This window comes from Oncorhynchus keta, chromosome 1 (genome assembly GCF_023373465.1).
Source record: "Oncorhynchus keta strain PuntledgeMale-10-30-2019 chromosome 1, Oket_V2, whole genome shotgun sequence".
Classification (NCBI taxonomy): domain Eukaryota; kingdom Metazoa; phylum Chordata; class Actinopteri; order Salmoniformes; family Salmonidae; genus Oncorhynchus; species Oncorhynchus keta.
Window position 1 is genome coordinate 19,502,173 of NC_068421.1, and position 16,565 is coordinate 19,518,737.

General features: G+C 43.5%; 1 protein-coding gene across 3 annotated transcripts in view; it reads right to left on the reverse strand.

Moving 5' to 3' along the window:
• The window catches only part of LOC118394565 (chloride channel protein 2-like), a 240,282-nt gene that overhangs the window by 54,546 nt on the left and 169,171 nt on the right, over positions 1-16,565 (reverse strand). For all 3 annotated transcript variants that reach the window (XM_052517322.1, XM_052517280.1, XM_052517300.1), the window contains exons 17-19: positions 15,851-16,041; positions 8,410-8,521; positions 5,655-5,725 (exon numbers count right to left, since the gene is read on the reverse strand). In XM_052517322.1, the coding sequence (XP_052373282.1) occupies positions 5,655-5,725; positions 8,410-8,521; positions 15,851-16,041 (374 nt within the window). The remainder of the gene's footprint in view (positions 1-5,654; positions 5,726-8,409; positions 8,522-15,850; positions 16,042-16,565) is intronic.

Sequence of the window (16,565 nt, forward strand, 5' to 3'; positions counted from 1 at the left end):
AAACAGACACTCACCCCACCACTAAGAAACAGACACTCACCTCACCACTAAGAAACAGACACTCACCCCACCACTAAGAAACAGACACTCACCCCACCACTAAGAAACAGACACTCACCCCACCACTAAGAAACAGACACTCACCTCACCACTAAGAAACAGACACTCACCCCACCACTAAGAAACAGACACTCACCTCACCACTAAGAAACAGACACTCACCTCACCACTAAGAAACAGACACTCACCCCACCACTAAGAAACAGACACTCACCCCACCACTAAGAAACAGACACTCACCCCACCACTAAGAAACAGACACTCACCCCACCACTAAGAAACAGACACTCACCTCACCACTAAGAAACAGACACTCACCCCACCACTAAGAAACAGACACTCACCTCACCACTAAGAAACAGACACTCACCTCACCACTAAGAAACAGACACTCACCCCACCACTAAGAAACAGACACTCACCCCACCACTAAGAAACAGACACTCACCCCACCACTAAGAAACAGACACTCACCCCACCACTAAGAAACAGACACTCACCCCACCACTAAGAAACAGACACTCACCTCACCACTAAGAAACAGACACTCACCCCACCACTAAGAAACAGACACTCACCTCACCACTAAGAAACAGACACTCACCCCACCACTAAGAAACAGACACTCACCCCACCACTAAGAAACAGACACTCACCCCACCACTAAGAAACAGACACTCACCTCACCACTAAGAAACAGACACTCACCCCACCACTAAGAAACAGACACTCACCTCACCACTAAGAAACAGACACTCACCCCACCACTAAGAAACAGACACTCACCCCACCACTAAGAAACAGACACTCACCCCACCACTAAGAAACAGACACTCACCTCACCACTAAGAAACAGACACTCACCCCACCACTAAGAAACAGACACTCACCTCACCACTAAGAAACAGACACTCACCTCACCACTAAGAAACAGACACTCACCCCACCACTAAGAAACAGACACTCACCCCACCACTAAGAAACAGACACTCACCCCACCACTAAGAAACAGACACTCACCCCACCACTAAGAAACAGACACTCACCTCACCACTAAGAAACAGACACTCACCCCACCACTAAGAAACAGACACTCACCTCACCACTAAGAAACAGACACTCACCTCACCACTAAGAAACAGACACTCACCCCACCACTAAGAAACAGACACTCACCCCACCACTAAGAAACAGACACTCACCCCACCACTAAGAAACAGACACTCACCCCACCACTAAGAAACAGACACTCACCCCACCACTAAGAAACAGACACTCACCTCACCACTAAGAAACAGACACTCACCCCACCACTAAGAAACAGACACTCACCCCACCACTAAGAAACAGACACTCACCCCACCACTAAGAAACAGACACTCACCCCACCACTAAGAAACAGACACTCACCTCACCACTAAGAAACAGACACTCACCCCACCACTAAGAAACAGACAATCACCCCACCACTAAGAAACAGACACTCACCCCACCACTAAGAAACAGACACTCACCCCACCACTAAGAAACAGACACTCACCTCACCACTAAGAAACAGACACTCACCTCACCACTAAGAAACAGACACTCACCCCACCACTAAGAAACAGACACTCACCCCACCACTAAGAAACAGACACTCACCTCACCACTAAGAAACAGACACTCACCTCACCACTAAGAAACAGACACTCACCCCACCACTAAGAAACAGACACTCACCCCACCACTAAGAAACAGACACTCACCTCACCACTAAGAAACAGACACTCACCCCACCACTAAGAAACAGACACTCACCTCACCACTAAGAAACAGACACTCACCCCACCACTAAGAAACAGACACTCACCTCACCACTAAGAAACAGACACTCACCCCACCACTAAGAAACAGACACTCACCTCACCACTAAGAAACAGACACTCACCCCACCACTAAGAAACAGACACTCACCCCACCACTAAGAAACAGACACTCACCCCACCACTAAGAAACAGACACTCACCTCACCACTAAGAAACAGACACTCACCTCACCACTAAGAAACAGACACTCACCCCACCACTAAGAAACAGACACTCACCCCACCACTAAGAAACAGACACTCACCTCACCACTAAGAAACAGACACTCACCTCACCACTAAGAAACAGACACTCACCCCACCACTAAGAAACAGACACTCACCCCACCACTAAGAAACAGACACTCACCCCACCACTAAGAAACAGACACTCACCTCACCACTAAGAAACAGACACTCACCTCACCACTAAGAAACAGACACTCACCTCACCACTAAGAAACAGACACCCACCTCACCACTAAGAAACTGACACTCACCTCACCACTAAGAAACAGACACTCACCTCACCACTAAGAAACAGACACTCACCTCACCACTAAGAAACAGACACTCACCCCACCACTAAGAAACAGACACTCACCTCACCACTAAGAAACAGACACCCACCTCACCACTAAGAAACAGACACTCACCCCACCACTAAGAAACAGACACTCACCTCACCACTAAGAAACAGACACCCACCTCACCACTAAGAAACAGACACTCACCCCACCACTAAGAAACAGACACTCACCTCACCACTAAGAAACAGACACTCACCCCACCACTAAGAAACAGACACTCACCCCACCACTAAGAAACAGACACTCACCCCACCACTAAGAAACAGACACTCACCTCACCACTAAGAAACAGACAATCACCCCACCACTAAGAAACAGACACTCACCTCACCACTAAGAAACAGACACTCACCTCACCACTAAGAAACAGACACTCACCTCACCACTAAGAAACAGACACTCACCCCACCACTAAGAAACAGACACTCACCCCACCACTAAGAAACAGACACTCACCCCACCACTAAGAAACAGACACTCACCCCACCACTAAGAAACAGACACTCACCCCACCACTAAGAAACAGACACTCACCCCACCACTAAGAAACAGACACTCACCTCACCACTAAGAAACAGACACTCACCCCACCACTAAGAAACAGACACCCACCTCACCACTAAGAAACAGACACTCACCTCACCACTAAGAAACAGACACTCACCTCACCACTAAGAAACAGACACTCACCCCACCACTAAGAAACAGACACTCACCTCACCACTAAGAAACAGACACTCACCCCACCACTAAGAAACAGACACTCACCCCACCACTAAGAAACAGACACTCACCTCACCACTAAGAAACAGACACTCACCCCACCACTAAGAAACAGACACTCACCTCACCACTAAGAAACAGACACTCACCTCACCACTAAGAAACAGACACTCACCCCACCACTAAGAAACAGACACTCACCCCACCACTAAGAAACAGACACTCACCCCACCACTAAGAAACAGACACTCACCCCACCACTAAGAAACAGACACTCACCTCACCACTAAGAAACAGACACTCACCCCACCACTAAGAAACAGACACTCACCCCACCACTAAGAAACAGACACTCACCTCACCACTAAGAAACAGACACTCACCTCACCACTAAGAAACAGACACTCACCTCACCACTAAGAAACAGACACTCACCTCACCACTAAGAAACAGACACTCACCCCACCACTAAGAAACAGACACTCACCTCACCACTAAGAAACAGACACTCACCTCACCACTAAGAAACAGACACTCACCTCACCACTAAGAAACAGACACTCACCTCACCACTAAGAAACAGACACTCACCCCACCACTAAGAAACAGACACTCACCTCACCACTAAGAAACAGACACTCACCCCACCACTAAGAAACAGACACTCACCTCACCACTAAGAAACAGACACTCACCTCACCACTAAGAAACAGACACTCACCCCACCACTAAGAAACAGACACTCACCCCACCACTAAGAAACAGACACTCACCCCACCACTAAGAAACAGACACTCACCTCACCACTAAGAAACAGACACTCACCCCACCACTAAGAAACAGACACTCACCCCACCACTAAGAAACAGACACTCACCCCACCACTAAGAAACAGACACTCACCTCACCACTAAGAAACAGACACTCACCCCACCACTAAGAAACAGACACTCACCTCACCACTAAGAAACAGACACTCACCTCACCACTAAGAAACAGACACTCACCCCACCACTAAGAAACAGACACTCACCCCACCACTAAGAAACAGACACTCACCCCACCACTAAGAAACAGACACTCACCCCACCACTAAGAAACAGACACTCACCTCACCACTAAGAAACAGACACTCACCCCACCACTAAGAAACAGACACTCACCTCACCACTAAGAAACAGACACTCACCTCACCACTAAGAAACAGACACTCACCCCACCACTAAGAAACAGACACTCACCCCACCACTAAGAAACAGACACTCACCCCACCACTAAGAAACAGACACTCACCCCACCACTAAGAAACAGACACTCACCCCACCACTAAGAAACAGACACTCACCTCACCACTAAGAAACAGACACTCACCCCACCACTAAGAAACAGACACTCACCTCACCACTAAGAAACAGACACTCACCCCACCACTAAGAAACAGACACTCACCCCACCACTAAGAAACAGACACTCACCCCACCACTAAGAAACAGACACTCACCTCACCACTAAGAAACAGACACTCACCCCACCACTAAGAAACAGACACTCACCTCACCACTAAGAAACAGACACTCACCCCACCACTAAGAAACAGACACTCACCCCACCACTAAGAAACAGACACTCACCCCACCACTAAGAAACAGACACTCACCTCACCACTAAGAAACAGACACTCACCCCACCACTAAGAAACAGACACTCACCCCACCACTAAGAAACAGACACTCACCTCACCACTAAGAAACAGACACTCACCTCACCACTAAGAAACAGACACTCACCCCACCACTAAGAAACAGACACTCACCCCACCACTAAGAAACAGACACTCACCCCACCACTAAGAAACAGACACTCACCCCACCACTAAGAAACAGACACTCACCCCACCACTAAGAAACAGACACTCACCTCACCACTAAGAAACAGACACTCACCTCACCACTAAGAAACAGACACTCACCTCACCACTAAGAAACAGACACTCACCCCACCACTAAGAAACAGACACTCACCTCACCACTAAGAAACAGACACTCACCTCACCACTAAGAAACAGACACTCACCCCACCACTAATAAACAGACACTCACCCCACCACTAAGAAACAGACACTCACCTCACCACTAAGAAACAGACACTCACCCCACCACTAAGAAACAGACACTCACCTCACCACTAAGAAACAGACACTCACCCCACCACTAAGAAACAGACACTCACCTCACCACTAAGAAACAGACACTCAAGTCTCCCAACCCAAGTGGTGGTGTGGGGGCATGAGTTGGTGGTGTCACTCAGAAAAAGTGTAGCACAGGACTGGGCGGAAGGGGTTATGTGTAGGAGAGAGTTGGGAGACTGAATTTGGAGGAGAGAATCGGAAGAGTGTGTAGGAAGTAAGGGTGTGTGTATTAAAACAGGTGTCTCACCTCCAGGCCTTCTGTCTCAGGATTGACACAGAAGAGATTCTTTAAGGTGTTGCCAGAGTGGTCCTGTGGACCTGAGAAAGGGAGAGAGGGAGACTTCTGAAGTAGCTCTAAGTAAATAAAAAATAACTTAGTTGTTTAATCATTCTTTAACCTCTCTGCGCACCGAACCTGTTAGCGGGATTCGACAACATACGGTGATCGCTACATAAATAGTCATATTAAACATGCATGAAAATACAAGTGTCTCACATGTTTCGAAAGCCTAGAATCTTGCTAATCCAACTGCGTTGTCAGATTTAAAAAAGGATTTACTGCGATTTTCGACGACACATTCGCTGTAAATACACACACTAAACGTGACTTTTCCAGTCATGTTTGGTTTCATTGCAATCTACTGGTTTGTTTGTAACACAAGCAAACATGATGGGTCATGTCGAGGGACGTATTGACGGAAAGAAACCAATTTGAAGACAACAAGTAATGACATTGTGCACCAATGATATGACCTCTGTTTCGTTGATTGACTGTATTTTAACCCAATGACCACTGATTGTCTGAGGTAAATGGCAATATGTAATGTTTATGTGTTGTAAGACCTACCCATGTAGTAAACTCCGGCGTAAATAGGGTTGGAGGACGATTCATTTAGCGATTCCCAAATGGAGGAATATTTTTGGAACGGAGAGGACATCGTTTTGGACTGGTAAGTTCTTCTCATACTAATGCCGTTGTTTGAAATTAATAATATAACATTTTATTTGTGATTTTTTAAAATTTTAGTAGCAATATATAAAAATGTACTGTAATGAAATGTGAGATGCGTGTGTTTGCCGCCCCACCCCACCCCCACATGAAATAGCCTATTTGAGGGTGTTGAGGGGAGGGCAGGCCCACAACAATGGCCAAAGTGAAATGGAGACAGTAGATACAGCTGGTCCGTTGTAATATAAATGAGACAGTAGATCTAGCAGGTCTATAATAATATATTCAACCTTATGTTCCCTGTACTCTATATATATCTGTTTATTATACCTGTTGATACAGGGCTCATATGTGAAACTATTCTAACTGAACATTTTCTTTCACAGTGACACTGACTCAGAATGGGAGCCCCCAGTGCCAAGGTGTCCATCCCCCACTGAAGCTGGTTCATCCAGCTCCTGCCACAAGTGGTGTTCATCTGCCCAAATGTATTTCTGCAGGCATGGATGTGCCTCAGGGCCAAAAGGGCACAGCATGGAGGCGTCGCTGTGTTCTTTGCAAAATAAAGTCCCCCATCACCTGCACCACATGCTTGGTGACCCTCTGCTTTACAGGAGAAGGAGACTGCTATGGCACCTGGCATCAGCAGCACAATATTGTGTAGAGGACTGAGGGTCTTCCTAATATTGAAAGTGTTATTTTGTAAATGTATATATATATCTCTTTTTTTCATTTTTTTTCTCAAATTTTTTTTTGGGGGGGGGGTGTTAGAATACCATTTTGGTATTTTGTATATAGTTATTCCATTCAAAATGTATAACTTCACAAATTTGGCCACTTGGGTACATTTTTGGCTACTTGTGTGGGACACCTGGGTGACTTCATATTAAATGTAATGTAGTACACTCATTTTGGAAGTTATAATTCTGAAACTTTGCACAAGTACTTTTGCCCTCTTATGTTGTTCACTGAAATTGTCCCCATCATCCTATCTGAATGTTTGTTCTGTCTTGTTCATTTTAAAGATGATGATACAACAATAAAAATGAAAAAACACATGTTTATTTCAATGTATTATCTAAACCAGATCTATTGTGTTATATTCTCCTACATTCAATTCACATTTACACAAACTTCAGAGTGTTTTCTTTCAAATGAAATCAAGAATATGCATATCCTTGGTTCTGAGCCTGAGCTACAGGCAGTTACATTTGGGTATGTCTTCAGGCGGAAATGGAAAAAAAGAGTTTAAAGTCTAAGCTGTTTTATGGAATGGATGGATCATTTAGCCATTTGATTTAGAATTTTAGGGAGAAAAATAAATACAATTATTTGATCCAATATCGAATTTATCCATTACTACAATAGCTCAGAGAAACGCACTGAATAACACATTCATAAATGGCAAAAAAAACAGTAAAAAAAGAAATGATAAGAAACAAGGTTTTGAAGGGTTTGTCCTATATCTCGGAGATATAAGAAAGCTGAGGAATTATAATTATTTTTTAAACACATATTTAACCCCTTTTTTGGGTAGGCACAACACTACCTTCATCCTTCCATAAAAAAATGTCAACTGGTGCCGGTTACCTTCAGACAAGTCCTGTGACACTTGTCGTAGAGAAAAACGGAGAACACCATCCTTTCCGCAGTGGGGTCACATTCGTTTGTATCCAAAACAGCTACAAACAGAAGTTGGCACATCGACTGTACCGACTTGAGCAGATACCATATTGTGTTCGTGAGAGTCTCCCCTTTCAATATAGTGGTCATAATAGTTTGTAGGTCAAACCGTTCAGAAGCTACAGACATTTTTGTGAAAAGACAGATTTTCGGGATATCTCATGGTCTGACAAACATCACTCTGTCACCTTTCACCGCAGATCAGGAAGCGGGATATTGGAGGATGCAGTGGATTGAGACGCAGCCAATATCTCTAGCTTAAACCACCAGATTTTAAATGGGGATTTTGTTATTATGTTACTTGTTACCAGTGCATCAATCGACTCTAGGGGGTTAAGGTCTGACCGAGGGTGTGTGTGTTTGTTCTTACTTGTGGATATATCAGGAGGGCGGTCCACCACAGAGGGTCTCTTCAGGGCCGGCTTCAGTGGCTTCATGGAGGGGGTAGGGGTGGAACTGAAGGAAGACTCCTCTGTGGAGATCTACACACACACTCGCGTTACTATACACTCAATACATATAATTAATAGTACAGTATATGCTGTACCTACACTACCATTCAAAAGTTTGGGGTCACTTAGATACAATCTTCGGCAAAATCATTCGCAAGGAGATTCCTGCAAAAATATTATTTGAAGATGAAAGAAAAGTGTTTATGAAAGAAAAGCACATTTTTTATCCATTTTAAAATGACATCAAATTGATCAGAAATACAGTATAGACATTGTTAATGTTGTCAGTGACTATTGTAGCTGGAAACGGCTGATTTTAAATGGAATATCTACATAGGCGTACAGCGGCCCATTATCAGCAACCAACACTCCTGTGTTCCAATGGCACATTGTGTTAGCTAATCCAAGTTTATCATTTTAAAAGGCTTATTGATCATTAGAAAACCATTTTGCAATTATGTTAGCACATCTGAAAACTGTTGTCCTGATTAAAGAAGCAATAAAACCTTCTTTAGACTAGTTGAGTATCTGGAGCATCAGCATTTTTGGGTTCGATTACAGGCTCAAAATGGCCAGAAACAAAGACCTTTATTCTGAAACTCGTCAGTCTATTCTTGTTCTGAGAAATGAAGGCTATTCCATGCGAGAAATTGCCAAGAAACTGAAGATCTCGTACAACGCTGTATACTACTACCTTCACAGAACAGAGCAAACTGGCACTAACCAGAATAGAAAGAGGAGTGGGAGGCCCCGGTGCACAACTGAGCAAGAGGACACGTACATTAGTGTCTAGTTTGAGAAACAGACGCCTCACAAGTCCTCAACTGGCAGCTTCATTAAATAGTACCCGCAAAACATCAGTCTCAACGTCAACAGTGAAGAGGCGACTCCGGGATGCTGGTCTTCTAGGCAGAGTTCCCCTGTCCAGTGTCTGTGTTATTTTGCCCATCTTAATATTTTATTTTTATTGTCCAGTCGGAGATATGGCTTTTTCTTTGCAACTCTACCTAGAAGGCTAGCATCCCAAAGTCGCCTCTTCACTGTTGACGTTGAGATCAATTATTTTCATTGTGTGAGGTTATTCTTATCCAAACTTGGTAGGTGAATTGATGTTGTGCAGGGTTGTAATTTCTTCTGATTTTTGTTATTTCCTGTTTTACAGCTTCAATGTTCTGGAGCCTGGTGTCGCCAAGGAGCATTTGGACAGTTGGGACCAGGTTTCAGCTGCTGCGCATCCTTCCTCCCATAGATGGTCTGCTTGTAAAAGCACCACCTGGACTGGACACAGCTAGACAAACTATCTTTTTGACAAGATCAGGGAGTTTTGCGACGAAGAAGCTTTGGACATGATACGTCCTGCACCAAAGTCAAGCGCAGACAGAAACAGGCTCTCCGAATATAGATTCCCTTGTTCATGTGTGGTTTGGATGGACCAGTAATCAGTACTATCTGCAGTTCTTCTATTCACAACTCTCTCCTAACACACACGCCATACGTTGCTGCTACTATTATTCTTCTACCCTGCTGCTCAGCCACTACCCCTGATTGCATGCAAATAACTATCTTGTCTATCACTAATATCGTTATTGTTCTTGTACATACTGTACATACATTCTGTGTTTGCTACAATGCAAGAAACCATTCGGCTGTACCGTTTACACCTTCTGTAAAGACCATCTACTTAGCAAAATATTGATACAGTTGAAGTCGGAAGTTTACATACACTTAGGTGTGAGTCATTAAAACGCGTTTTTAAACCACTCCACACATTTCTTGTTCACAAACAATAGTTTTGGCAAGTCGGTTAGGACATCTACTTTGTGCATAAGTAATTTTTCCAACAATTGTTTACAGAAAGATTATTTGACTTATCATTCACTATATCACAATTCCAGTGGGTCAGAAGTTTAGATGCACTAAGTTGACTGTGCCTTTTTTCCCTAATTTTGTCTGTCATAGTTGAAATGTACCTATGATGAAAATTACAGGCCTCTCTCATCTTTTTAAGTGGGAGAACTTGCACAATTGGTGGCTGACTAAATACTTTGCCCCACTGTATGAGATGGAAGGGAGTTCCATGCAATCATGACTCTGTATAATACTGTACACTTCTTTGAATTTGTTCTGGACCTGGGGACTGTGAAAAGACCCCTGGTGGCATGTCTGGTGTGGTAAATGTGCGTTTCAGTGCTGTGTGTAAGTTTGTTTCTTATAAAAACAAGAATAAGTCAGTCTTTCCTCAACTCTTAGCCAGGAGAGACTGGCATGCATAGTATTGATATTTGCCCTCTGATTACAATAAAGAGCACAACATGCCACTCTGTTTGGGCCAGATGCTACTTAACTAGGTCCTTCTTTGTAGCACTTGAGCATGTGACTGGACAATAATCAAGATAAGATCAAACTAGAGCCTGCAGGACTTGCTTTGTGGAGTGTGGTGTCGAAAAAGCAGAGCATCCCTTCATTGTGGACAGTCCTCTACCCATCTTTACAACCACTGAATCAATATGTTTTGACCATGACAGTTTACAATTCACCTTATGACTGGATGTCATAAGGTGAATGCACCAATTTGTAAGTCGCTCTGGATAAGAGCGTCTGCTAAATGACTTAAATGTAAATGTACAATCTATGGTAACAACAAGCAATTTAGTCTCCTCAAATTGCTCAACAACTATATCATTCATCATCAGTTTCAGCTGAGGTCTAGAACATAGGGAATGATTTGTACTAGAGGTTGACCGATGAATCGGAATGGCCGATTAATTAGGGCCGATTTCAAGTTTTCATAATCGGAAGTCGTTATTTTTGGGCACCAATTTTGCCGATTTGTAAAAAAAGACATTTTACACCTTTATTTAATCTTTATTTAACTAGGCAAGTCAGTTAAGAACACATTCTTATTTTCAATGACTGCCTAGGAACGAGGCAGAATGACAGATTTTTACCTTGTCAGCTTGGGGGATTCAATCTTGCAACCTTACAGTTAACTAGTCCAACGCTCTAACCACCTGCCTCACGAGGAGCCTGCCTGTTATGCGAATGCAATAAGCCAAGGTAAGTTGCTAGCTAGCATTAAACGTATATATAAAACAACAATCAATCAACGACTGTCGTTGCTCCAATGTGTACTTAAGCATAATCATCAATGCCTTTCTTAAAATCAATACACAAGTACATATTTTTAAACCTGCATATTTAGCTAAAATAAATCCAGGTTAGCAGGCAATATTAACCAGGTGAAATTGTGTCACTTCTCTTGCATTCATTGCAAGCAGAGTCAGGGTATATGCAACAGTTTGAGCCGCCTGGCTCTTTTCAAACTAATTTGCCAGAATTCTACGTAATTATGACATTACGTTGAAGTTTGTGCAATGTAACAGGAATATTTAGACTCATGGATGCCACCCGTTAGATAAAATACGGAACGGAATAAACGTTTTGTTTGAGGTGATAGTTTCCGGATTTTACCTAATTTCTGTGTGTTTATTATAGTTAAGTCTATGATTTGATATTCAATAGAGCAGTCTGACTGAGGGGTGGTAGGCAGCAGGTTCGTAATAGTCCTGTAATAACTTGCGACTGGACTTGAAAGGGGTTCCTTTGATGTTTTACCGTTCATGTCTTCCATAGAGAATGTCTTGATCTACTTCAAATAAGGTCTGTGTTTCGTGCTTAAACCGCCTCTCTGTTTTGATACCCGTGTAAATCTCACGAGGGAGGATAAGGTAACGTTTGTCAACATATTTTCATAAATCCACTGCACAATTTTTTTTATCTTTGCTTATATTTAGCCAATATTGATCAGGGTTACCTTGTCCTATGGATATCTACACAGTTATAAAATTGGCAAGGTGGTGTAAGCCTACACGAAACACAGACCTTATTTTAAGTGAATATAAAAATATCCTATGCAATAAATGAATGAAGGAACCGCTTTTCAGATTTTGCTAGAAGGTGTCATGGGAATTATGACTTGCACTTTAGTAGTCAATTCCTACCATGTCCGTTATTAAAATAGGATTTCCTGCATATAGAAATTACAGTTTTTGTTTTCAACATTCATCACAGGTAACTTAAACTCTATTTTTATTCAAACAGTTGAGAGTATTTGTCTCCTAAGCAGACTCTTCAGTATCATTGTTACTTCAGAGCTATGTGTGTGTTTTAGAGATGTCAGAGAAAAGCAGAGCACCAGTGTGGGACTATTACATGGATTTAGATTTACATGGATTTGGCACCAAGGTTTCTTATTTGTGATAAGGATGTAAGCATGGGGTCAGCAATGGCTAAATCAAAAAATACCTGTGGAATCACCTTAAGAACACCCATCCAAAAGCCCATATGTATTATATTAAGTTAAAATAAAAGTGTTCATTCAGTATTGTTGCAATTGTCATTATTACAAAAAAAGCCTTTTTTTGTCCTCCAATAATCGGCCAACTTCTAATTTGTACCAAATACAATGCTCTTAGTTTTAGAGATGTTCAGGGCCAGTTTATTACTAACCACCCATTTCAAAACTGACTGCAACTCCTTGTTAAGGTTTTCAGTGACTTCATTAACTGTGGTTGTTGATGGGTATAGGGTGGAATCATCAGCATACATGGACACACAGGCTGTTTAATGCCAATGTCAGGTCATTGGTGAAAATAGAAAAGAGTAGCGGGCTTAGAAAACTTCCCTGCGGTATACCACACTACATGTTTGACAGAGAAGCTTCCATTAAAGAAAACACTATATATATATATATATATATATATATATATATATATATATATATATATATATATACACACACACACACACACACACACACACACACACACACAACACACACACACACACCCCTTCAAAATGAGTGGATTTAACTATTTCAGACATACCCGTTGCTGACAGGTGTATAAAAATTTAGCACAAAGCCATGCAATCTCCATAGACAAACAGTGGCAGTAGAATAGCCTTACTGAAGAGCTCAGTGACTTTCAACGTAGGATACTATAGGATAGGATACTACAATTCCAACAAGTCAGTCAAATTTTCTGCCCTGCTAGAGCTGCCTCGGTCATCTGTAAGTGCTGTTATTGTGAAGTGGAAACTTTTAGGAGCAACAACAGCTCAGCCGCGAAGTGGTAGGCCACACAAGCTCACAGAACGGGACCGGCGAGTGCTGAAGTGCATAGCGCGTAAAAATCGCCTGTCCTCAGTTGCAACACTCACTACCGAGTTCCAAACTGCCTTTGGAAGCAACTTCAGCACAATAACTGTTAAATCGGGAGCTTCCTGAAATGGGTTACCGTGGCCGAACAGCTGCACAAAAGCCTAAAATCACCATGCGCAATGTCAAGCATCGGCTGGAGTGGTGTAAAGTTCGCCACTATTGGTCTCAGTGGAAACGCATTCTCTGGAGTGATGAATCACGTTTGGTGGATGTCAGGAATACGCTACCGTCCCCAATGCATAATGCCAACTGTAAAGTTTGGTAGTGGATGAATAATGGTCTGGGGCATTTGTCATGGTTTGCCTAGGCCCCTTAGTTCCAGTGAGGGAAAAACTTAATGCTACAGCATACAATTACATTCTAGATGATTCTGTGCTTCCAACTTCGTGGAAACAGTTTGGGGAAGGCATTTTCCTATTTCAGCATTACAAAGCCCCTGTGCACAAAGCGAGGTCCATACAGAAATGGTTTGTCGAGATCAATGTGGAAGAACTTGACTGGCCTACACAGAGCCCTAACCTCAACCCCATTGAACACCTTTAGTATGAAAAGGTGAAAAGCCTTCCCAGAAGAGTGTGTGTGTGGGGGGGTTGCACCTGATTTTGGAATGAGATGTTTGACGAGCAGGTGTCCACACACTTGGTCATGTGGTGTACCTCTGAATCCACAATATGGCAGAGGTTTGAAATCTAACAGTACAGCTCTCACAATCTTCTTACTTTCAATTTCTTTCAACCAATCATCAGTCATTTGTGTCAGTGCAGTACATGTTGGGTGCCCTTCTCTATAAGCATGCCAAAAGTCTGTTGTTAATTTGTTTACAGAGAAATAGCATTGTATTTGGTCAACAATTTGCCAAGAGCTGGCAGCAAGCTGATAGGTTGGCTGTTAGAACCAGTAAAAGCCGCTTTACCACTCTTGGGTAGTGGAATGACTTTGGCTTCCCTCCAGGCCTGAGGACAAACACTTTCCTCTAGGCTCAGATTAAAGATATGACAGATAGGAGTGGCTACAGAGGCAGCTACCATCCCCAGTAGCTTTCCATCTAAGTTGTCAATGCCAAGAGGTTTGTCATTATTGATCGATAACAATACTTTTCCCACCTCTCCCCACAACAGCTTAAAAAAATTAAAACTACATTTTTTTATATCATTATTTGTTCTTAGAGAGAGAGAAATAGAGTGAGAGAGCGCTGAGAAACCTAAATTAGTGTGATGAATAGCTGGATATCCAAACCCTGGCATCCTGGGGGGGAAAGCACCTTGTCCCTTCCCCTTCTTCTCCTCCCCCACCAGGCCTGCTGTGAATGGCTGAGTAGCACCCCACTAGCCTGGGGCAGGGTGGGGGGGGGTGGCGCAGGGAGGAGAACCCAGATCAGTATTCTGAATACAGTAGTGCTAGCCCCTAAAACAAAGTTAGATATTGGCAGCCTCAAAATCCCAATTTCAGCTCTGTGCGCCAGTGCTCACAAACACAACCAGACGCGACACACACAACACCCTCTCTCTCCATTTCTTTCTCCTTCTCTGTCATCATCTCTTTCTGTCAGTCCCTTTTTTCTGTTTCTCTCAATCTGTCTCTTTCTCGTTCTGCTTCTCTCACTCTGTCTGTCTCACCCTCTCTTTCTCTCCTACTCCCTCTTTCAGACTCCATCTCTCACTCTGTCTCTTATTGATGGGACAATAAAATCTTCTCACATAACAATCATGAGACTAGAACAGTTTAATATTATTTTTTTCTCTCTCATATTGGTTGTCAAATGGAGCCAGTGAAGCAGATGTAACCAAATACTACAGTATTCACTATGGTTATGGCTCCCCTGTGTCTCTGTGCTGACCTGGTAGTGAAGCAGATGGAACCAAATACTACTGTATTCACTATGGTTCTGGCTCTCCTGTGACTCTGTGCTGACCTGGTAGTGAAGCAGATGGAACCAAATACTACTGTATTCACTATGGTTCTGGCTCTCCTGAGTCTCTGTGCTCACCTGGCATCCTATGATCCAGTCTTCAAGTTTTGGGTAAGCAACAACTTACACAGCTTTACTGTTAGCTTGGTGTAGTACTGGGTACTCCAGACATGACTGACTTCGTAGTGTGTACTGTTAGCTTGGTGTGGTTTGTCAAGACTGTACTTACCTGGAACCGAACCTCCTGGTTAACCCTTTGGGAGCCATCCTCACTGCCCGGGTGGGAGACCATCGACAGGCGCTTCTTCTCAGCAGTAGCCCGGTCTCTCAGGTACTCTAGCATTCGTGGCCGGCCCAGCTGTAGGGACAGGAGGGCCTGGAGCTGGGCACGCTCAATAGAACCCAGCAGGATCATCGACTCTGAGGGGGGGACGAGGGAGGAAGAGCGAGAGGGGAGTGAGGGGCAGCATGGAAGACATGGATGGAGAGAAATATGAGACGAGAGAGAAAGTAAGGAGGGAGTGAGGTGGTGAAGAGAGGACAGAGATGATGGGATGGAATGTAGAGGAGAGAGACAGATGAGAATAAAAGGAGAGGGATGATGGAAGAAAAGAGAAATTGAGAGAAAGGGGCCAGGAGATTAGAGTGAGAGAGGAGGGAGAGGGCAGAGTGGAAAGATGGGATGGAGGAGAGGAGAAGAGGTATTTTAGAACAGTAGTTAATGTGCAGACTGCATGGGACTCTTAACACATGTTGCTGCATTGTGAGTGATGTAACTGAGAACAGCCAGGCGTCTGTGTACACAACAGGAGGTGTGTGTATGGGGGGCTGTGTGTGTTTGTTTAAAATAATTGCCCCAGTTAATTGATTTGGCATCGATGCACAATTACAACAGACTTGGCATACTATATCAGAATATATAACTTGAATGTGTGAGTGGGGAA